The following is a 23,619-nucleotide window of genomic DNA, read 5'->3' on the forward strand; positions in this document are numbered from 1 at the left end:
TGCGGCCGGATCCGAATATGCGGCCAGGACCATGCGTGCGAAACCCCGCCTTCCGTACGGATCGCCAACTCCGTCCGTACGCGGTAAGAAGCTGGCCGAACGGACCGCACGTGTATTTTTCATGGAATACACCTCCTCCATCTCAGGGAACCTCCTCCATCATTCGATGGTCGCAGACCATCGAATGCAGGACCGAATGGTCCACCAGCTCCCGCAACCTCAGACCACACAGACATTTTTCCGTGCAAAAGCAGGGATCTGGGCGGACAGCTGACATCCGGCGATGTCATATGTCCACCCCCTACACGTGCGTCACGGCCGCATTACCATGCGTACGCCCAGCGTTTGCATGGGAACGCCCATGAAACGCGGGGCGTATGCATATGGTAATGAGCCCAAATAGCCTTTTACGCCCCTCTACACCCCCTGGTCGGAGTGTTCACATTTCATGCGGGATTTGGCCGTACGCCCCGCTCGCACATGCGCAGAGACGCCTCTGCACATGCGCAGGCACAAAACATCGGCGGCCCGAACGCACGCGGATATTACCGCACCAACCAGAATAAGGGCCATAATGACAATAATGGCCTAGCTAATTTCAAGACATCATACTTTAAAGTCTTTGATGCACAGATCTTGCCATGTTGTTGATCAGGTTACAATGATTCTATCTCCCTCTCCATGCAATTAGAAACCAGTAGTCTGAGTCAGAGTAGTAGAGTTCATGAGCTTAAAGACCACCCCAGGCAAACAATTAATGTCCGCCTAAGGAATCAACTAACAAGAATTGAGTTATTAATGATGCTGCTTTGGGGGGTGGGTGTGTTCTAACTGAAATCTAAATTGCACTATAAGAAATAAGTCAGAAAAATTGCACAGAAAAAAAAATAACTCACTCAAATCTAAATCTCTCTGCACATGTTACATCAGCCCCACCTGCAGTGCAAACCAAATGTGCTTTGCGAACCAGCCTGAATCACCCCTAGGTTTGCCAGTAATTAACAACATTAAGGAAGAGATAATGGCGGTCACCCTCAAAACAGATTTCATGGTCATGCGGCATTTGTGAAGCGACTAAAAAAATGCAGTTTGTGGCTGTAAGACTAGCAAGCCATTAATATTGCTAGATTAACTGATATCCTAATTCTAAATCATCTGCTAAATTGAATGGATGTGGAGGTCAAAGCATCACAAAACAAACTGCCAAATGAACTGATAAGTTATCTGACAACTTTCCAGCATGGAGCAGTACTATCCAGCATTACACATAGAATGAAAGGTCATGTGACTACTGAGAACTAAGTAATGCAATCAACCGGTACATCGGGGAGGTGAAATATGTGGTATAGAAAATACAGCACCACACTGGGAGGGTGTCATCTCAATTTGTCTCTCAACCTATTCTGCCTGCTGCCGCTAATTGGGGAAATTTACTAAGATTTGAGTTGTATTTCACATGAGATGTTGCTATGGGCAACCAATCAGAAAGTACCTGTACAGTACTTCTCATTTTCTAGCACCTTCTAGAAGATAATAGAAAGTATTTGATTGGTTGCCCATAGCAACATCCCATGTGAAATACAACTCACATCTTAGAAAATGTCCTCCATTGAGTGAGTTGCAGCTGCCGCTCAGCACTTAAGCCAGCTTTCAGGCATGACAGAGAGGCCATTTTCTGCATGCCATAGTAAGTTAGTGGCCTTCAGAGGAGCTGACATTATGAGTAAATAGCACTCGAGTTCCCAACCCACCACTCCTGCCAGTTTGTATGCTCCTCCTTCTCCCCCCATCTCTCTATGATGCAGGCACTGGGTCCATGTTCAACTACATTCTAAGGCACATTTATATAGCACCACAGCCTCTACTCAGCATTGTGTATGGCATGCATTCCCAACCATGGTCCTCACGGCACCACAACAGTGCAGGTTTTAGTGATATCCAGGCTTCAGCACAGATGGTTTAATCAGAATCCCTCAGATACTAATTAAGTCAACTGTGCTGAAGCCTGGATATCTACAAAACCTGCTCTGTTGGTGTGCCTTGAGGACCGTGGTTGGGAATGCCTGGTGTATGGCCTCCCTGCTAAAATTAAGCCCTGACAGATTAAAGAGGGGAGGTTGTAGAGGAATCTTCTGAACTGGGGGTAGAAATGTGCGATGGAGCAGGTGGGTCTAATGTGTTGGAGTGAGATGTCTCAAAGGTGGGGTGTGTCTAATGTGCTGGGGGAGATCTGTCTCAAGGGGGTCTATTGTGCTGGGGAGACATGGGAAATCTATATGTGTGCATGTATATATAATTTCAAGATATAGTATGGCATCAAGCGGCACTCTTAATGACAACGATGGCATAGGACACAAATCTGAAACGTCGATAAGCAGACATATGTCCTGTGTTCCATCATTGCAATTCCGTAAGAATGCCGCCTGATGCCGTGGTGTATATATGGTGAGTTCCACCATTTCTATATTGCATGTTACATAATTATTGGAAGGCCCAATGGCAGACTGCAGAGGGCATAATACCTCAGTCTTCTTCCACTATATTTTGCCCCTCCCACTCACAGGAAAAACCCATTTCAAATCCTGTATTTGCCCCAGATATCCATGCATTACATATAATAGTAATGCTTATTAAAGGGTAAATTACTGTGGATCACAGAGAAAGGGCAAAAGAACAATCCCACTTTGAAACGTCCCGAAGTATTCCACAGTAAAATGATGCTTTACTTATCCAAAATGGATGCATTCTCAATATATACAGATATAGCCAAACTGGTCATGGCTGTGACTTGCTTGCGTGTGCATATTTGCACCAGTGATTCATAGGCCTTCTATGGAAGTGGGTGAGGCTAGTTGCAGCTCAGCATACTAAGTTGCACCCACAGTGTGCCTGCACAGTCCTACACTGGGCTGAACAAACTTGGCTATATCACTTTTTTGCATTCAGGGTAAATACTGTCTGCTTTTGCATATAGCCAACAAACATTGGACAGTTTTATTTTTCTGGTGGAATTTAGATATGTTTGGACATGTACAGTACCTGTTGACCTTAAAGTTGGGTGCACACTGAAATGGTGGTGTAACCTAGAAATGCTGCAGTGGCAAATAGCGATACACACACAATACAATGAACTGTATGACAATAATATCAATAAATGCTTAATGTAATAATACTGGGTCATCTGTGAAATCTCATTTCACATCATACAGAGCATCTAATAATAATAATAATAATAATAATAATATACTTTTATTTATACAGTGCTCTTTCTCCAACAGAAGTTAAGGCGTTTTACAGACATTCAAACCAATGCACATAATACAAGAGATTTAAGTAAAATAATATTAGACAATTCACACAGACATAAAAAGAAAACATTGAGAACACAGTTAGCATAATTTAGTAGGATTGGTGAAGGCCTTTTGGATAATCAGGGCAGCCGAGAGGTATGCCGGGCCCTGGTAAAATGTGGAGGGCGTGGCCTAATTGCGGGAGGCTAAGCCCCAAAAATGTTTAGAGGTCGGTGAAAAAACACTCCAAAGTCGGGGGAGGGGGTGGTGTTATTGCCCCCCCCCCCCCCCAGCAGCACACACCTTCAGCATGTACTGTGCCGACAGCAGGCAGTAGAGGTGTATGCTGCTGCCCCGGGATGGACGAAGAAGGAGGGTCGAACCCAGGGCCGGATTAACAATGGGCCTGATGAAGCTACAGCTCCAGGCCCACTCTCCAAATAGGCCATTTTGTAGCTGAGGACCGGGGTTTTCCAACTAGCCTGGCCCCATGTAGTTAGCCCCCCGGGAACTGGAGATACCCCCAGGCAAAGCTGGCACGTTTTCCCCTTAGGATAACATGGGACCCGCTAATTCTGACCCCCACCTAGTTCCAACGGCTGACAGTTCCCCCTCTGGCATCATTCAGTCAAACCCAAACCGCTGGGCCTTCAATCTGATACCAGGCTGGTCCATATGGGTTCATTGGTTCCAGAGATATTGAAGTTAAACCAATTTTTTTTCATGGCTGTTCATGTTGTTTGAGGGAAGATTTCTCTGGAACCAAAAATCCCAGTTTCAATCATTCGAAGCCCACTTAAAAGTTCTTCAGTATGATACTGGTCTCATGTAAATAGTCAGTTGGTTCCAAAGATATAGCTGGATGGTTAAAGAGGGGTTCTCTCCCCCTCACACCAGAAAATGCAGGGATTAGGCTGGTGTTAATGATCCTGGGACCATATTCTCGGGTAAGTCCCTGCATTTTCTGGTGTAAAAGGGGTATGATTTCAAACAGCCGGACCTGCAGTGCTCTGAAAACAGCCAGGCAGCCCCCTTCTCTCTGCCTGGCTTTCAATGGCTGTCATTTCTGCCCGGCGGTGGCTGTCCCCCAGTAACTGCAAGCATGTATTCCCACATGGCAATGAGCATGGAACCCCTGGCAATGAGCATGTAGGTAAGCAGCACTTATGTAGCATCATTTTTAATAGGCATTATGGTGTCTGGCATAATACGTAATGGATATTATGGTGTGTGGCTAAACTTGGTGCGCAATGCCTCTATATATGAAGCATATTGTGCATATATTTCGGCTCAATTTGTGGCGAAATGTGAATTTTGCCTTAATCTGTGTGGCATAACGTGAATTTCGAATCAATCCGTGTGCCAAAGGTACCTAATAACATTTCTGTATAACTAGTTGCAATATATTTACGCAAGTCTTTATTCAGCCTCACCTACTATATGTAACTATGTAATAGTCTGCAGTAGTGGTCTAGATACTGTACATTTATCTAATAATATTTCAGTAAAAATAGCTGCCAGAGTCTGCAGTGGTGGTCTAGATAGATTACCTATTTATATTTCCATAGAAATAGCTAAAATAGTCAACACTCTGGGGGAAATGATTTGAAAATACGATCAACGCCGGTTGTATTTTCAGGAAAATACAATTTGCAAATAGGCAGTAAATAGGCAGTTGTACTAATCTGCCATATTTACGGATTCGTATTTCCCCGATGGTATAGGCGGTCATATTCATACGGCCCCTAAATACAATCAGGAATCAGCAGTCTGCTGGGATCAGTTGGCTCCTGATTGACTGCTAGGCGGCCAATAACGCACTTCGCATTGAGAAGCGCTGAATGTAAGTACTACATTCAGCACTTGTCACTGTTCATTCTGGCATCGTGTACAGGTGTTTTTTTTATTTTGCCAAGTATGTGGATGCATACAGGGACCCAAGAGGACGTGATCTTTGCCAGAGGAACTTATAAGTTTAATTTCCTTTTACAGGTACCCTACATAGAATCTACTGGAGAAGGGGATGGATACCTTATTGTCAAGGTAGATGAGTGAAGCATGTATGGGGTGTGTGTAATGAAGTTATACATTTTTGGTGTGTTAGTGTTTTATTTGGCTATTGGTTCTTCTGTGGAACTAAGGTTCCCAGCATGCCCATTAATGCAACACATGAGGGGGAGGCTTGCTGGGATTCAGTTTCAATGAAAAACCCAATAGTTAACTTAGCTATTTTTACACAAACGCCATCTGTCCAGTGCCCACTGCCCTGGGGCACCAGAACAGCCCCGGGATTCAGCCTGGGCAGGGTTATCCTGTAGGGGGGGCCTTCTTTGGGGGGACCCCACTCCCCCAGGGTCCCTGCCTGGGATGACTGGTCAGGGGATAATGGTTGGCTGTGGAACCGTATATAATAAGTGTCCCCTGACTGTGCTATTATCCTGCTGGCTGGTTAGTCATGGTGCTGGTTATCAAAATACAGGAAACCCCTAGTTATTTTGTCCACTATATTTTGGGAACCAGGTCCAGGCCTTGAGCTTGGTGCTGGTTTTAAAATTTACAAGGAACTTCTACTTTAGTTGTTACGGCCATGGTGGGGGACCCCATGCCATTTTTTTAAATTCAATATTTTCTCTATTTTTTTTTTACACTGCAGCCTGCATGCCAAATACGCCTGGAGAATGAGTTAGACTTATCAGGCAATTAGCATCCATATATTACATACGGTCATTTAGTAAATTAGAAATCACCATTCGACTGATTCCTAGCTGTATTCTTTCGCTGGTGTATGCTTCCGTAAATATGAATATGAATGTGCCATGAATACATTTGCATACAACTGCCTACAAATACACGAAATCCAGGCATATTCCCCTAGCAAAATCACAATTCAATATTTTACTTGGGAAAAGAAAGGATTTCTTACATTTTCTATATACATGGTTTTAAAAAATACCACAGATCTGGTAAATTTCCTGCTTTCCATGGGTAATCCAGATTTCTATAAATGGAATATTGCTAGCATTTCAGCAATAATATGAGCATAGAAAGGGATCTACTATATGAACCATTATAATCAGTTATTCCAACTTGAGATCATTTATTGGCACACCATCCATTTTCATTTTCATTTTCAAATCCGACCACTGAAAACCTTTGTACTCTTTTCCACACCTTTACCATTTAATAAAATTGATTACCAAGATTGATTTTGTTATAAATAGATTAAATAGATTAGTAATAGATTCCCTATTTTGTCAAAAGGTGACACTCATATGATCAATTCACCAATCAATAACATACATCTCAATTACACATGCAGATGGCTGGTGGACTTTTTACAATTACAACTGTGTGTTTCCCATTTGTTTACTTTTATATAGTCTATCGTCTATATAACCCCCCCCCCCCCCCCCCCCATCATTTTTATTATTTAGAACATTGTTTCATTTTTCCTTTACAAATATACCAGTAGTTCACTCTGGTATTATGTATAGTATATTTCATATACTAGAATAATTTTGTGGTGCTGCGCTCCGTTAATGAAAATTCTACAGTCTGTTTTAAAATGAATAAATTGTTGTTCTTTTTTGTAATTAATAGAAAATGTGTATGCGGCAATAGACCTTTTCAATACAAACGCCTGACTTGAAAGACAGAAATATTGTATTCCTTCAAGGTTCTTACAATTGCTCGTGGTGAATAAATACAAGAAAAGAATAAATGAAAAAAATCAATCAAAAAAAATGAAAAAAAAAAAATGCAGAAAAAATCAACACAAGTGTGTCGTCAGTTATCTGTCCAATAAATTGGACGGTGTGTACACAGTTGTCACAATATTTTGCAATAATTGCAGTAAATTCAGGGTTCCTTGGTAAGAAAAAAAGGTGTGTTTGTACTTAGTCTGTGCTTTAGAACAATGTCAAGCGGCGTCCCGCTATTTGTATTCCTCCTGTCACTGAGTTACCGGTTAATGCTGGTACCTGTAGATTGGCGTTCGTGTTCGGTCGCGGTTTTTCTCGTTTGGGAGGTGGCTTGGGATCGCAGGGTCCTGGACTTGGGTGCTGCGCCCGTCTACTACGTGGCACCGGCAGGTCCGTGCGTAACACGGCTGACCGGGCTGCAGTGAGGCAGACGCTGCTCCCTGTCTGGAGATGGAGCGGCTCACCGTTTCTGGATGGAGATCCTTCACGGTGACCGTTCGGTCTCCTTTACAAGACCCTGTATGACCTGCCTGGCTCACCCTCCTTCCGATACTCACCACTGCCGGTACACTTGGTATCCTTCAGTTTCGCTCAGGTCTAACAGGTATAGCAACCAAGCTAGCAGCATCTGGAAGGATCCCACGTCGAAGCGGCCGGTGGGTGCACACACCGCCACGCAGCGGAGACCTGAGCGAAACTGAAGGATACCAAGTGTACCGGCAGTGGTGAGTATCGGAAGGAGGGTGAGCCAGGCAGGTCATACAGGGTCTTGTAAAGGAGACCGAACGGTCACCGTGAAGGATCTCCATCCAGAAACGGTGAGCCGCTCCATCTCCAGACAGGGAGCAGCGTCTGCCTCACTGCAGCCCGGTCAGCCGAGTTACGCACGGACCTGCCGGTGCCACGTAGTAGACGGGCGCAGCACCCAAGTCCAGGACCCTGCGATCCCAAGCCACCTCCCAAACGAGAAAAACCGCGACCGAACACGAACGCCAATCTACAGGTACCAGCATTAACCGGTAACTCAGTGACAGGAGGAATACAAATAGCGGGACGCCGCTTGACATTGTTCTAAAGCACAGACTAAGTACAAACACACCTTTTTTTCTTACCAAGGAACCCTGAATTTACTGCAATTATTGCAAAATATTGTGACAACTGTGTACACACCGTCCAATTTATTGGACAGATAACTGACGACACACTTGTGTTGATTTTTTCTGCATTTTTTTTTTTTTTTTCATTTTCATTTTTTTTGATTGATTTTTTTCATTTATTCTTTTCTTGTATTTATTCACCACGAGCAATTGTAAGAACCTTGAAGGAATACAATATTTCTGTCTTTCAAGTCAGGCGTTTGTATTGAAAAGGTCTATTGCCGCATACACATTTTCTATTAATTACAAAAAAGAACAACAATTTATTCATTTTAAAACAGACTGTAGAATTTTCATTAACGGAGCGCAGCACCACAAAATTATTCTCATATCTTGCCCATTTCTTAAACGGGATTAGTCACCCGTTTAGGTGCAGCTGCTAGTTAAAGATTATCAAAAAGATAGATTCAGTGCGCAGGTACAAACCCCTCGTTCTCTATATTTCATATACTGTAGGTAATCTACAGCAGAGGTGCAATAAGAACATATTTTATAATTAAAATAAATTTAAGAATTAAAAGTGGTAAAAGGTCTTTTATTAGAATATAGTCTGGAATCTGGCAAATGGTTGTAACCCTGAGTGGGAATCTGACAATGTAGTGTTGGTAATGCTAACTGCACCATATGTTTGCTTTTTGTGGTTTTATGTTAACGCTATGGCTTAGTTCTGTTTAAGCCATGTCTTAAACTGCTAATGTAATGTACTGGATAAACAGTTTCAAAGTTGGAACAGAAATGCAATATGGTTCTAGCAAGTAGAAAAAAATTAAATTGAAATTTTTTTACAGGCAGAAGACGAGATGTCCACCTTCCACAGCTCTAGAATTGTGCCCCCCTTAATTTTGCAGCACTTCATGCATTTTATGTTCTAATGCATAGTATAAATAAAATGATGACACAACCAAGAATATATTCTTTAAATTGTAATATTTCAGACTGATAAATACAAACAATATAAAAAATGTAGAAATACAAATACAGATAATGAAAATATATACATCATACAGTATGTTACTGTATGGAACAAGCCATTCAGTGATACAAAAGGGTAGCCGGTACTCTTTACCTAGAACGGCGCCCATCGCGACCATCGAATGCACTAAAAAACGGGTGCGATGCGATGCCCGCGATGGCCGCGATTTCCCATAGGGACCAATGTTAAAAATCAGATTGGACACGATTTTAGTGTTCAATGCCTCAATGCCCGCGATTTTTCCATAGGAAACAATGTTAAATGGGCCACAGAGCCCTAATAGTCCCCCTGAAGTCTGAAATGGCCCCCACAATTTTTAACGGCACCCCACGATCAACGTCAACCCGAAGCGTGGCGAGCGCAGCGAGCCCGCGAGGGGCGGCGGTACGCGTCCTCCGACCTTTTCATACCCCCACTATCCACGTCGGTGTGGAGTTGAGAATAGAATAGTGTGGCGAGCGCAGCGAGCCCGAAGCGTGGCGAGCGCAGCGAGCCCCGCGAGGGGACGCGGATACCTTCACAGGTAAACGCGTCCCCTCGCTGGCTTCACAGGTGTCCGCGTCGCCACGGACACCTGTGAAGCCCGCGAGGGGTCGCGTATAACTGTGAAGGTATCCGCGTCCCCTCGCGGGGCTCGCTGCGCTCGCCACACTATTCTATTCTCAACTCCACGCCGACGTGGATAGTGGGGGTATGAAAAGGTCGGAGGACGCGTACCGCCGCCGCTCGCCACGCTTCGGGTTCACGTTGATCGTGGGGTGGCGTTAAAAATTGTGGGGGCCATTTAAGACTTCAGGGGGACTATTAGGGCTCTGTGGCCCATTTAACATTGTTTCCTATGTAAAAATCGCGGGCATTGAGGCATTAAACACTAAAATCGCGTCCAATCTGACTTTTAACATTGATCCCTATGGGAAAATCGCGGGCATCGCGTCGCACCCGTTTTTTATGTACCCGCGATGCCCGCGATTTTTTACCCCTGACGCCCGCGATTGTAATCGCGGGCGCCGTTCTAGGTAAAGAGTACCGGGTAGCCTAATCTATTGTACTAAACTACACTTATAGGTTTATTTGAAAGGATTTCAAAGTAGAAAGAGACCTTATAGGGACTTTAATAGAATGGAACCATGGTTATAAGATTTTTTTTTTAAATACACATCTATTAATAGATGGATAATTTAAAAAAATCTTTCATAAAACTACAGCTATTGTACATTGTTAGTAAGTGGTATACAGTAAGTGGCCTATTTATCATTAACTGCAGAGATCTTTGTGTAATATGCATATTAGATTAATTACCTGTTCTAACGGAATAAACAATAACAAGGATACATATTAATATACAATTTCTTTGTGCAATCACTGTCAGCTCCATGGTGGGAATTAGAAGGATACCTTCCTGTAACAAATAATTTGGTTTATAAATAATTGATGATAACAGTCCAATTGCAGACTCCGTTACATGACTAAAAAGGAGGACATTGGGAAATCATAGAGGAACACACAAAGCAACCACAGAAATATTACTTCTTTTAAAATAAAGACATAATTGTGGTCTCTAAACCGTTATTTATTAATAGGAGGGGAAAAAAAACCTATTAACTAACGGACAATTGTACACATTAAACTGATCCTAATCAACTAGAGCAGCGGTTCCCAACCGGTGGTACACGTACCCCTGGGGGTACACGGCGGCCGTCTTGGGGGTACGCAGCAGCTTATCCTGTAATGGCAGCAGAATGCTCCCCGCAACTTCTGTGTTAGCCCGCACGCGTATATGCGGCGGCCCGTCCTGTAATGGCTGCAGAAGTCAGGCGGTTGCCGGGGAGACAGAGACGCAGCCGGGTTGCTGGGAGACGGAGAGGCATCGCATCACTTCCGCCTCCGTCTCCACCATCAGGGCAACTCCTAGTAAGCTCCGGGGCCTCCTCCTCTGCAGGATCTGGCCCACAAACATTGCCGGTGGAGTGGGCGGCTGCAGCGAGAATTAAGAAAGGGATCGATGAAGCCTACAAGCCCAGGTTACTAACATATGTTTTGAAAAAAATTATGTGTGCAGTGGCGGGCTGCGGGACTATTATTACTCACTGCGCCCCCCCCCCCGCCGAAAATTATTAGATACGCCACTCTGTGTGTGTATACACACACACACAGGTACATGGGGAAAAGGCACTCTTCTTACTAATTACAATGGGGTGACCGGTATGTACATAAATGTATTTCCTCATCAAATGTGGGCAAAGATCTTCCACTCTGAATCAGGGACCTGCACTCCCAGTATCAATATATAAAGCAAATTTTATTAATCAATCAATGTAAACAGCTGTATGCGGAAACAGTACTTCACTAGGCAGCAGCTGAAGACAGGCAAAACATTGTGGCTCCGGTACAACCCTGACGGGATGGGTGGGGGTGATTTGACACAAGGGGGTACTCATAATTTAAAAGCCTAATTACGGGGTACGGTAGAGAAAAAAGGTTGGGAACCACTGAACTAGAGATAAAAAAGAGACAAAATTACTTAACAGATTTATAATAAGCAATTAAAATACATTGGTTGGTCATTTTTATAAAAATTTTGGACAGGACATCATAATTTGAGGCAACAAACGGGGAAAGTATACATTTTAACTTCTTTAAAAGCACAACATTTTCACATTCTTTATTTTTTTGTCCCAACTCACTTGATACTTCCCTAGCCTTCATCAATTTTCAAACACATGAATAAAAGTTATATTTTAAACATCTTAGAATATCTGATACCCATTGATGAAGTTTAGGGTAAATAGATCCAGAGAGTGGCCATGTAGGAATACGCACTTCTTTTTATTTTGACTATTTATCAATAAACTGTTGACACGTGCAAATTAAGTACCTGACAGGAATTAGCATTGAAAGATACAAATCTCCCCAACCAATTCATAATTGCATAATCGAAAATTCAGCTCAACCACAATTCTTAACATTAAATAACAGTAGTGGAGAAATATTATACTGCCTTGTTCCATCCCAGCTGTGTTACTGTACGATCTGTATGATTTGGGTGAACACATCCTGAATCGTTGCAATGGTTATTTGGTATGTTACATAACTATATGAAAAACTACAGTTTGTGTGTGTTTAATGGGAGTCATTCAATTTGATAAAAAAAGACAGCTATACAGTAAAACTCTCCAACAAATATTCAAGTACTATTTTTTTAAATATATAAATTACATTTCTAACTCAAGTCCCAATCTTTCAATTTCATCCAAAAGAAAATCTACATCAGATTTTTTAGAAGCAGGGTTTGAAAACACCATCCGAAAAAAGTTGGGTTTTTCTTTAAATGGCTGGTAACTGATCATTACAGTGCCCTTTTCCATCATCAGTGCTTTAATCTTTGGAGGAACCTAAAAAGTAAGAGTGTATGGTTAGAATGTACTGTATAGTTATTAATTTCAAACACCATTTAGTGTAACAATGAGAAGAACAAAAAAGGTCCCAATCATTTTTTAATAATGGACAGCAAAAGCATAATTTATAATACCTTATGCAATTTAGCATTCCATTCCTTGTCCCTTGTCAGGCCTCTTAGACAGGGTGGTATATACCAGAAACAGACATTGGTATGTTCTGGCTATAACAAGAGGAGAAGGAAAAAAAATATTATATTAAAGTACATATTAGACAATATACTAATTTCTGTAGTACACACATTTTTGTAATAGGCAAGTTGAGGAGGGGTGGGGGGGGGATAAATGTGTGTTAGCCGTTTAACTTAAGCTGCTGAAACATTTCTCATGTGTCTTTTCATTAACTCCAAGTTGCTCATTCAATTAGTATTGTAGAAGGAGAAATAAAGTATATTAATGGATGAGCAAGAAAACTTATGGAGCAGTCTTCATTTTTTTTGCTGTTCCCTTCTTCATTCTACACAGTGGCACATGCAGGGGAAGTTCTGGGAACAAACTAAGACACAGAATGCAATAGGAGCCACAAGTCTGAGAATCATGTTACTTTGACTCTGCTCTGCATAGGCCCATGAGTCATGGCATTACATAGAAAGGGAGGATCAGTGCAAGAACGAGGCTAGGCCAGCATAATTCTGTGATTTACAGGCCTTAACGGAGCATAATCAAAGTGATGCAATATTAATAACAACATCTTGTTACCATGGCATCTGAAAGGGGTGAAATATATTTAGGTAGCAAGTGAACACTCCCTTCTTGAAGATATTGGGGGATATTGAATCCTGGGTTCCAACTGTCAGTACGTCCTGAGAGTTGGAATCCTGTCCCATTTTTGTTTTGCTCGCCAGTTTATCAGCAGGTGGGATACAATGTCCCGCCTGCCGATCTGCTAAAAGGAGGCCTGTCTGCATAAACGGCTATGGATTGGTGAGATCCGGCCATGATCTCGACAATCCACAGGGCTTACTGCTTGCAAAACGGGCCTGACTGCTTTAAAGTTGGGTCCGTTCTGCCTCTTCAATGCTTTCAGGAACAACAGCACTGAATAAGGGCCCATCACTATTTCCCCCATCAGAAATATCGGCAGGGATTGAATACCCCCCTAAGTGACTGGCAAGGTCCAAATTGAGCATTATTAACCTAGGGAAGAGATAAAGCCAGGAAGCACTACGCTAATGGCATTTATGTGAAGGGTTCTTTGAAAAAAACACTTATAAAAACATTGTTTCAGACTAGGGTGGCCAATCCCGGGATCGGCGGGATCCTGGGATTTGGCCTCAAAAAGTCTGGGATTTCAATCCCGGGATTGGAGTATTGGGTCAGGATTCGGGAACAGCCGGGCAGCGTCTGAGCGAGTGCTCAGATGCTGCCTGGCATTAGACTGCGTATGCGCAGTCTAATGCCGGGCAGCATCTGAGTACTCGCTCAGACGCTGCCCGGCTGTTCCCGAATCCTGAGCCCTGCGTAGCGTGACAGTAGAGGTCATGCTGCGCAGGCCACATCACCCACTCTGATGCAGCAGCCTTCTCCTGTGCCCGCCCCCTTCCAATCTCCTCCACACGCCTGCCTCTGCTCCTCTGCCCGCACGCCTGCCTTCTTTCCGGCCTGCCTCTTCTCCGGTTGCTGTGCGGTCTGCTAAGGAGGAGGTGCATGAGACTGGAGGCACTGTGCGCCTCCGAACCCACTCCACTCCCAGCAGCCCACCCGCTAATGTAAGGAAATGTGTGGGCCGGCCGGTGTGGGGGTGGGTATGAGACATGCCTGACACAACTAGGGATGCCAATCCCCGGATCCCGGAAATCCCGGGATTGAGCATTTTTCAATCCCGGATCCTGGGATTGAAAAAATGCCCCGGGATTGGCATCCCTATTTCAGACCAAATACAATCTATGGCACTGGTATCACCGATGGCAATGACCTCTTTCAGAAGGACAAAGAACTCTGCACATTACAAAAATTGTTCGGGAACAGTTTGAGGAACTTGACTAAAAAAGTTTATTTGGCATTGACTTGGCCTCTTAATTCCCCACATATCAATCTTATCTCACATCAGTGGGATGTGCTTGAATACAAGTCCAAGCCATGGAACCCCACCATGCAATTTACAAGACTTAAAAGGTTCTGCTGATAACAACGTAGTGCCAGATAATACAGAACACCTTCCCGTATTGTAGACCCCATTCCTTGATGGGACAGAGATATTCTAAGTGAATGATGGTAACCCACACCATATTATCCAGGAGATTTAAGTGTTATGGCTGATCTATTATAACTTTTTTGAAGGATGACCTGTATAGGAAGAGTCTAAAAAAATAAATAAAATAAAAAAGTCTTCTGACCACACATACAATAAAGCATATTTGCTGAATTCTGTATCAGGCAGAATATTTTTCATTGATGCCATTAAAAATATTAGCAGAAGATGATGGGACCACATTTGACCCACTTGCAGTGCTTTATTTTTGCAGATATGAACAATTATCCAACCAAAAAATTGTTTTTTATCGGGATGATACTCATAAGAAATTGAAGGGATTAGGGGTTTAATGAGATTTTTGGAAAAAAACGACCGTAATCGCACGTTTTTTCAAAATCGCATATTTAATGAGATGCAAAAAACAGCAAAAACCACAGATTTTGCGGCGAAATCGCACATTCTGAAGGTGTGATTTTTACTACCGCCAGAACTCGCATCAAGATGTTTTCCCATTATAAAGTATACAAATCACAATTCTGAAACCAGCACCGCGGTGTCATGCCACAGCCAGGGGACACTTTTTACATAAGGTCCCCCGGCTGTACCATGAGCACCATGGCTGGTCAGCCTTGGACGGGGTACCTGGGGGAGTGGGGACCCCCCAATAAAAAAGTCCCACCCAGGCTTCACCCGTCCATGGGGCTGTCACCGGCGTCCCTGGCCATTGGACGCCGGCCTGATTGGGTTAAAACAATCCTACATCACTTTATACAGGTGAACTACAAGTGCGAGCAGGCCTCCCCCGCATGCTGGGACTTGGAGAACCACAAGTTCCAGCATGCGGGGCATTAATGGGTCCGCTGGGACTTGTAGTCCACCTGTAAAAAGAATGTTAAAATACACACACACACACAGAAAAAGTATAACTTTATTACACACACACACACACCTCAATTTTATACCAATACACTTACTGAACCAGGGTCCAGCGCTGACTCCCTCCTCCAGAGCCAGCTCACACCGCACTGACAGCGGGGTGAGCCGGCTTTCTCTGGTGCTGATCACAGCTTCTATATCAGAGGCTGCTTGCGTGGTTGGTCGATGCATCTCCATGGAGACACATCAGCCAAAGATGCTAGCAGCCTCTGTAGCACTGGGACAGCGCTATAGAAGCTGTGATCAGTGCCGGAGAAAGCTGGATCACCCCCGCAACCAGCCCCAGGCTCAATGACCGCAGGGCTGGTTATGCTCAGGAGGTGGGAACTCACACCATTTTTTCTGGGGTTTTTTTAACACAAATTCGTACATTTCCTCAAAGTCGCACATTTTCGTGACTAAAAATGGCCCATTTTCATGACTAAAAATGGCCCATTATCGCACAGCTAATTAAATATGCGATTTCACTGCAAAAAATTAGATTTTAAAAAGTGCGATAATTGGGCGATTTTGGAAAGGGACTAAAATTCTCATCCTATTAAATGTCACCCTAGGTATTCTACAATTTTGTTCAATAAGGTCTCTATGAGCATGTATTACCTGTCCATGGGAAATACTGGAGTAGAAACTTAGTACACCATGTCCGTCACAGCTCAATTAGTCAGACAAAACACCATTGATGTTTCCCAGGATATACTGTAACTCACAGAGCCCTTTACTAGAACTGTAGATACAAGTCTACCAGTTGTGAAAGTGTCCCTGCCAGAAGTAATGGACCTTCCCATTCAGTAAACTCTTGTGCACCTTGGTAAAAAGTGTACAAAATGGGAAATTTGTGGGAGCTGCAGTTTCAAAAATGTTGCCATCTTGGTGGTAATATATATTAACTCGTAAGCTGATGATGCCATCAATTTAATTTTTATAAGCAACTATGGGATTTTATTGTAATTTTATATACCATTCCTCTACTGATAATAATTTAGCCACAATATACTGCATAGTCGGGTATGTCCAGGAATTTTTTATTCTGCAAGGATATAATAGCATCCAGTTCTTTACTAATGTTGTGTGATGTGATTCATTGTTGATCAGCAAACAGAATTGTGTCCATTTTCAGTTCCCTCAAAAATGTATGTCCTGTACTGAGAGATTAGGAATAGGAAGACAAAATATGCTGTACTTTTAAAAGAGAAATATGTGGTTGTATTGGCTATCAGTGTAAGTAATGGCGGTACTCTTTACCTAGAAGGGCGCCCATCGCGGCCATTGAATGCATTAAAAAATCGGGTGCGATGCGACCGACGCGATGCCCGTGATTTCCCATAGGGAACAATGTTAAATGTCCCAATTGACCCGATTTTCCTGTTCAATGTCTCAATTGACCCGATTTTTCCATAGGAAACAATGTTAAATGGGCCACAGAGGCCAAATAGGCACCCTGAAGTGTGAAATGGCCCCCACAATTGTTAACGCCACCCCGCGATCAATGTCAACCCGAAGCGTGGTGAGCGCAGCGAGCCCACGAGGGGCGGCGGTACACGTCCTACGACCTTTTCATACCCCCACTATCCACATCGGCGTGGAGTTGAGAATAGAAAGTGTGGCGAGCGCAGAAAGCCACCGAGCCCCGCGAGGGGACGCGGATACCTTCACAGGTATCCGCGTCCCCTCGTGGGCTTCACAGCTGTCCGCATCCGCTCGCCACGCTTCGGGCACGGTGGCTCGCTGCGCTCGCCACACTTTCTATTCTCAACTCCACGCCGACGTGGATAGTGGGGGTATGAAAAGGTCGTAGGACGCGTACCGCTGCGCTCGCCACGCTTCGAGTTCACGTTGATCGTGGGGTGGCGTAATTGTGGGGGCCATTTCACACTTCAGGGTGCCTATTTGGCCTCTGTGGCCCATTTAACATTGTTTCCTATGGAAAAATCGGGTCAATTGAGACATTGAACAGGAAAATCGGGTCAATTGGGAAATTTAACATTGTTCCCTATGGGAAATCGCGGGCATCGCGTCGGTCGCATCGCATGCGATTTTTTTCGTGCATGCGATGCCCGCGATTTTTTACTAACGATGCCCACGATCAAAATAGTGGGCGCCCTTCTAGGTAAAGAGTACCGTAATGGCTTTACCAGCATAGTGATCTCTTGAGCAAGGCATGTCACAACTATGTCCCTCCAGCTGTCCCATCATGCCTTGCCACAGCTTTGCTATTAGGGAATGCGAAAACTATGGAAAGGCATGCTGGAATGTGTGGTTACACAATAGCTAGAGGGCCACAGTTTTGACATGCCTGTCTTAAGCGAAGTGGTCTACCAACCAGCCACTCAGACTAATTCCGAGAAATTGGCCAAACAATAAAAAACAGACATATGTTCAGAAAGGATATTTCTGGGTCAGTTTGTGAATACAACCGATTTTTTTTTTTTTTTTTTGGCCCTTTTATTCCTATCATAGGAGGGGACCTTTTCTTCCATCATGCCCAGAGAGAAAGTTGGCTCCAGATGGAGCAGTGTCTGGCATATAAAACTCCCTAGCAGTGGTAAGTGCTTGACTCTACATCTGGGAAGAGAATGGCTCTCGCAAGCATCCCATTTCAAATCCTGATCTGAAAAGCAGTAGTTCAATCTTATGATTATTAATTTATTTATATGGTACCACAAGGCTTCCACAGTGCCTGACAATACATAGAGCAGTACAAATGCAAATTAGGACAAGCACAGGTACATGGTAAATAAAAGACAATAGCAGCAGTGGACACTGACGCAATTATAACAGTGGCAGATATATTCTTAGAAAAGCACAGGGCCCTGCTAGTTATGGAGCACACACACGCACCGTTGCCGGCGGTGCGATGCTGTACGATGGGGTGCGCGCTCCCGCGGCACCTCATCGTACAGTACAAAAAGTATGTGCTGCACATACTTTTTGTACTAGCCTTTTCTAGCATAGCATCGCATCGCATGCACATCGTATGCACAAGGCATACGATGCGATGCTATGTGTGCTAGTTAAGCCCACAACGCACGCCGGGATCGGTGCGTGTGTGGGCTCCATTAGAGCTTACACTCTACAATCACCCTTTGAGTGCTAATTGAATGTCAAAATAGGTGTGAAAATTGGCAAGCAAACGTTTTATTCATCATAATGACTTGTAATGTTTACCTTATGTATGACAAATAATCTTTTTTTACTCAACAATTTAATTTGAATTTATATAACAAATGCATTTTTAGCGGATATTTTGAACATCTCTCACAGAGACGTTGGCACTCAAAAGATTTATAACCAACAGTAAAAGTTTAAACCCCATCATCATCTATGCACTGTAGGATATATGTTGATACAGTACGTGAAAACGATGATTTAAAAAACAAAAAAAACGTGAGTGCTGTCCTTGCCTCTACAATTTTGGATTTTGCGAGTGTTGTGCTTATTTTTCCTTGATTATTCTTTTGCAAATGAAGATTTTATCCTTCCAATTTGGTTAAATTTATGAAGCCTGGCCAGTGCCCTGTTCAGTGAATTATATAGTACATACTAGTATTTCTCACATGATATACCTTGTCACTCGGCATGCAGGTCAGGTTTGGTGTTCATCTCATCTTGTGAACGGTTGCTCCATTTTGGAGCATTTCAGCTGAATGCATTCACTCCGGTTACCTCAGTTGACCTTAGCAAGCCATTCCTATGTAAACCTTTTATCCTATGCCAGAGCATTAGATATTTCAAATACTAAGTCACAACCTTTCTAGTGAGCGCCAGCTGCATTATACTGCTTATTCTAGCTACTGTCTATAGAAGCCTTTAGTTCCATTGTTCCTGCTTTGCTGGAAGCTTTGTCTGGAAAGATGATCTCGGACTCCTGAGTTCCATTTAGCTGAGCTCCTGTTAAGCAAACGACAACATACCAGTTTCCAGTCTCACAGCTCTGCATGGACTTCACAGACTAATGTACCCGCTAGCACATTCAAGTTACCAGTTACTTTGCTTATGGTGTTACCTTCCAATCTTTCACCTGAACATTCTGGGGGTATTCTGGTTCATTCGCTCGGATGCATCCTTGCAAGTGGCCCAGATCCCACATTGCGAATGGTGGTACGCCGGCCCACCATTCGCAAGGTGCGTACATTCGCACTAGCTGCAAATGGATGTTTTACATCCGGTGATGTCAGCTGCCCCCCCCCCCGCATGTCTGTCACGGCTCAATTAGCATGAGAACGCCCATTAAACACCCCCACGCCCCCCCCCCCCCCCCCCTGCCCTACATTCGCAACCAGCTTGGTCGCCGTGAACACAGGCGAAGAAATGCGCATGCAAAAACCATCGGCCCCGTGCGAACGCACGCAGGCCTGAGAACAGACCAGTATAAGGTCCTCTGTGTATTAACTTCTATGTTGATATCAGTAGCTGGTTTAGAAAAAAACTGTACACTGTGCTGCAGAGAGCCTGAGTCATGGAGCAAAATAACCCCTGAATCCCTTGTGAGCAAGCAAATTATTCAGTGTGTACATTTTTCCAGCTATTTGTTGGTACCTGCCTCCTGAATGAAAAGATGCCATATTCCAGTGTCCCCAGACTTCATTTTGCTCTCCATGCTCAGCTATATTCAGCTACAACAGTATATCACTGGTTCCAGACAGTTGTCAACAGAGCAGATCCAGGAACAGGTATATATTTTTTCTATTCTAGCTTCATTACCAGTTACGGTACAGACCAGTATCCAGTGGGTTTTTGCCCAATCCAGCATTTCCAGTCCGATCCAAGTCTGGTTCCAATAAGTCACTGGTAGCAACCTAGTTGCTAGCCCTTTGCATAGAAGTACTTCAGCAACTGCCCAGGGGTGCCTAACCTTGTGTCCCAGACTATCCTTAAAGTATGCAGAGGGTATGAGTCATAGGGTTAAACATAACTAGGTTGATTGGTCAACCACTAATGGTTGATAGACCATAAGCCGACACCTGTGGGGTATGGGTCATAGGGTCGACAAGAGGAAGATCGACAGTCATTAGGTTGACCACATATGGTTGACATGCATCAAGGTAGACATGGAGTTAGGTTGACAGGGTTATTAGGTTGACACCAGCATTAGCTCGACAGTCAAAAGGTCAACATGGTTTTTTTTTTACTTTTTTTGTCCCGCAAGTCGACATGGACACTAAAAATGTGCACCATGTCCCCACACATGGCTCTCTGCGCTTGCTATGCTTCGAGCACAGTGCCTTGCTATGCTCGGCACACTAGTTTACACTCCCACCATGCTGGATGGAGGCAGGCCAAACAACCCCCTGGACGGAGTCAGGCCGAACTCCCCCCCCTACCCCGGACGGAGGCAGGCCGAACCAGCCCTATTCCGGACCGAGGCAGGTCGAACCCTGCCAGACGGAGGCAGGCCGAACCAGCGCCCGTACGGAGGAAGACTAAAACCCCCCATACCTGGGTAGTGCGGGGATCCGTGCAGTGCGCTGGGAGGCAGCGGGGTCCCTGTGGAGATGGGCAGTCATTGGTGGGGTCCCTGCGGTGGATGGGAACTAATAGCGCTATTAGTTCACATCTGCCGCAGGGATCCCGCCGCTGACTTCCTATCCTCCACAGGGACCCCACTGCTGACTTCACATCCACTGCAGGGAACGCCCCTGTCGTCTTGTGGGTAATCCACCACTGCACCATGCACTATGGATGGTAGGGCATGAAATACCTGTCAGCTCAAAAAAAAAGTGGAAAACCCCATGTCGACCTTTGGCATGTCAACCTAATGCATGTGTCACCCTAATAACCCTGTCGACCTAACCCCATGTTGACCTTCAGTCATGTTGACCTTCAGTAGTTGACCTAGTGATGTATACCCACCTTTGAGACCCACACCGCACTTATACATTATACTTACCCCTCTGGAGTCCTGTGTGATTTGCACATGCACACTCTATATGTCCCCGGGAACAAGGTGCGCATACGCAATAGACTTGCATAATAACAGAGTCTACTTGCCAGCAGAGAGGAGGGGGCCTGCAGTGGAGACCACAATCATATAATTTAACACACACACACCTTTAATCTACTTATTTTGTATACTATTTAAATTACACCAGTGAAAAATCTTGTACAGTACATTGTTTGTTACAGTGACATCCAAGATTCTCATTTTTAATTCTGGAGACATACTGTACACTCTTTTGCTTTTTGTGACTACACAACAGCTCTTTCATTGCAGTCATTGTTACTTGGTATTTAATGCCAGTACCTGAATTCCTAGGTACAGACTGTTCAGTAGCAGCAGACAGAAAATAAATGAAGCAATTTTGTCTCATTAAGAAGATCTGTCAAGGCCAGGTGCTTGTTGTTATAAAGTAAAAACTGTTCACACTTTACCAAGCATTCTGTGAAAGGATTTTAAGTTAAACAAGTTAGCCTGCTCAAAGCAAATGCTTCCAAAGATAGTCTGCTACCATGGGATTACCTCTGTGTTTGTGCACGTGTGAGAGAGAAAGATGTAGTTTCACTGGCTGACAACAGATGGCAGTGTTTCAGAGACACACAGACACTAAACATTTAATGGAATGCGAATTGAGGCATGAAAATTGCGATGTGATGCGATAAAGTGTGAATTTTAGTCATGAAAATATGTGAATTAATGCACATGTGCAAATGGCATAGGGTCCCCCCTCCTTAGCATAACCAGCCCCGGGCTCAAAGAACAAGTCCTGGTTTTAGAAATTCAGGTAACAAAAAACATCCCCAGGATTTCTAAAACCAGCACCAGGTTCAAGGGCCAATCATGGTTCCCAAAAATACGGGGGACTAAATGAGTAGGGGTTCCCCATACTTTCACAAACAGCACTGGGCCCAAACAGCTAACAGGGTAAAGCCACAGCCGGGTAAAACATTTTATGTAAGTCCCATCAAGCCTGCACCGCATGCAGGGAATTGGAGAACTACAAGTCCCAGAATGTGGAGCACTAAAGGGCCCACTGGGTCTTGTAGTTCCACAACATGACAAATAGTAAAATAAAAACACACACACACACATGCGAATAGTATAACTTTATTACACACTACATTCATTCACACATACATTTCCTACGGATTCCCCTTTGAAGGCCTGTCCTCTTCTCCAAGTAGAATCCAAATGAGTACCTTTTGAGGGAAATTATACTCACCACACTCCTCACGGATCGATGCCTTCTCTGCCTGCCAGTACCCCTGCGAGTGAAGCTCAAATGTTTCTTTACATTTGTAGCTCCTCCCAAATGCTGGGGGTTAGTCCTGCCCACCAGCCAATAAGGAGCAGCCTTTGGTTGGTGGGGGGACTAACCCCCAGCATGTGGGAGGAGCCGAAAATGTAAACAATCACTCAGGCTCCACTCTCAGGGGTACTGCCAGGCTGAGTTGTATACTTTATAATGGGACTACATTTGGATTCAAATTGAAGTGTGATTTAAAAAAAAAAACGACAGGTCAAACAGTGCGATTTTTCCGCAATTCGCATCCTATTAAATGTGCGAGTTTCGGAAAACATGCAAATTCTTTTGACTAAAAATCGCAATAGTCGAAATGTCTCATACTATTAAATGTCACCCTAGATGTTCTTTAGACGCTAATCAGTTTGTTTCCAGAAACTGAAACAAAAGTGGACATATGTGATACACAACCTATTTAGTTTTAATATACAATGCATAAAAGTTAGGTTTGATTTTGGATGGGAATGTTTAGGTGTTAAAACACATAAAAAAGGTTTAACAATAAGATAGTATTTCCGTGAATGATTATTGCGCCATACTGGTGATGAACCATTATTCTGTTGAGAAATAGGTACCAGTGTCAGATTGCAAACAGTTGTTAGAACGTGGTGGTAGAGAAGCAGTTACTAAATTAAGTAAAACAATGAAAGACAAAAAAGTCCCACCAGAGTAACA

General features: G+C 43.8%; 1 protein-coding gene and 1 long non-coding RNA gene across 2 annotated transcripts in view; both read right to left on the reverse strand.

Annotated features, from left to right (window-relative positions):
- Nucleotides 1-23,619, reverse strand: part of LOC146079551 (uncharacterized) — a 438,622-nt gene that overhangs the window by 230,268 nt on the left and 184,735 nt on the right. The gene's annotated exons all lie outside the window — the stretch shown is intronic.
- LOC146080604 (glutamate decarboxylase 1-like) overlaps nucleotides 10,011-23,619 on the reverse strand; it is a 124,486-nt gene continuing 110,877 nt past the window's right edge. Inside the window, exons 15-16 of the mRNA XM_083188075.1 lie at nucleotides 12,651-12,740; nucleotides 10,011-12,513 (exon numbers count right to left, since the gene is read on the reverse strand). Of these exons, the coding sequence (XP_083044201.1) occupies nucleotides 12,334-12,513; nucleotides 12,651-12,740 (270 nt within the window). The 3' untranslated portion in view covers nucleotides 10,011-12,333. The remainder of the gene's footprint in view (nucleotides 12,514-12,650; nucleotides 12,741-23,619) is intronic.

The sequence above is a fragment of the Crinia signifera genome, chromosome 5, assembly GCF_055691185.1.
Source record: "Crinia signifera chromosome 5, ASM5569118v1, whole genome shotgun sequence".
In the NCBI taxonomy this organism is placed as follows: Eukaryota; Metazoa; Chordata; class Amphibia; order Anura; family Myobatrachidae; genus Crinia; species Crinia signifera.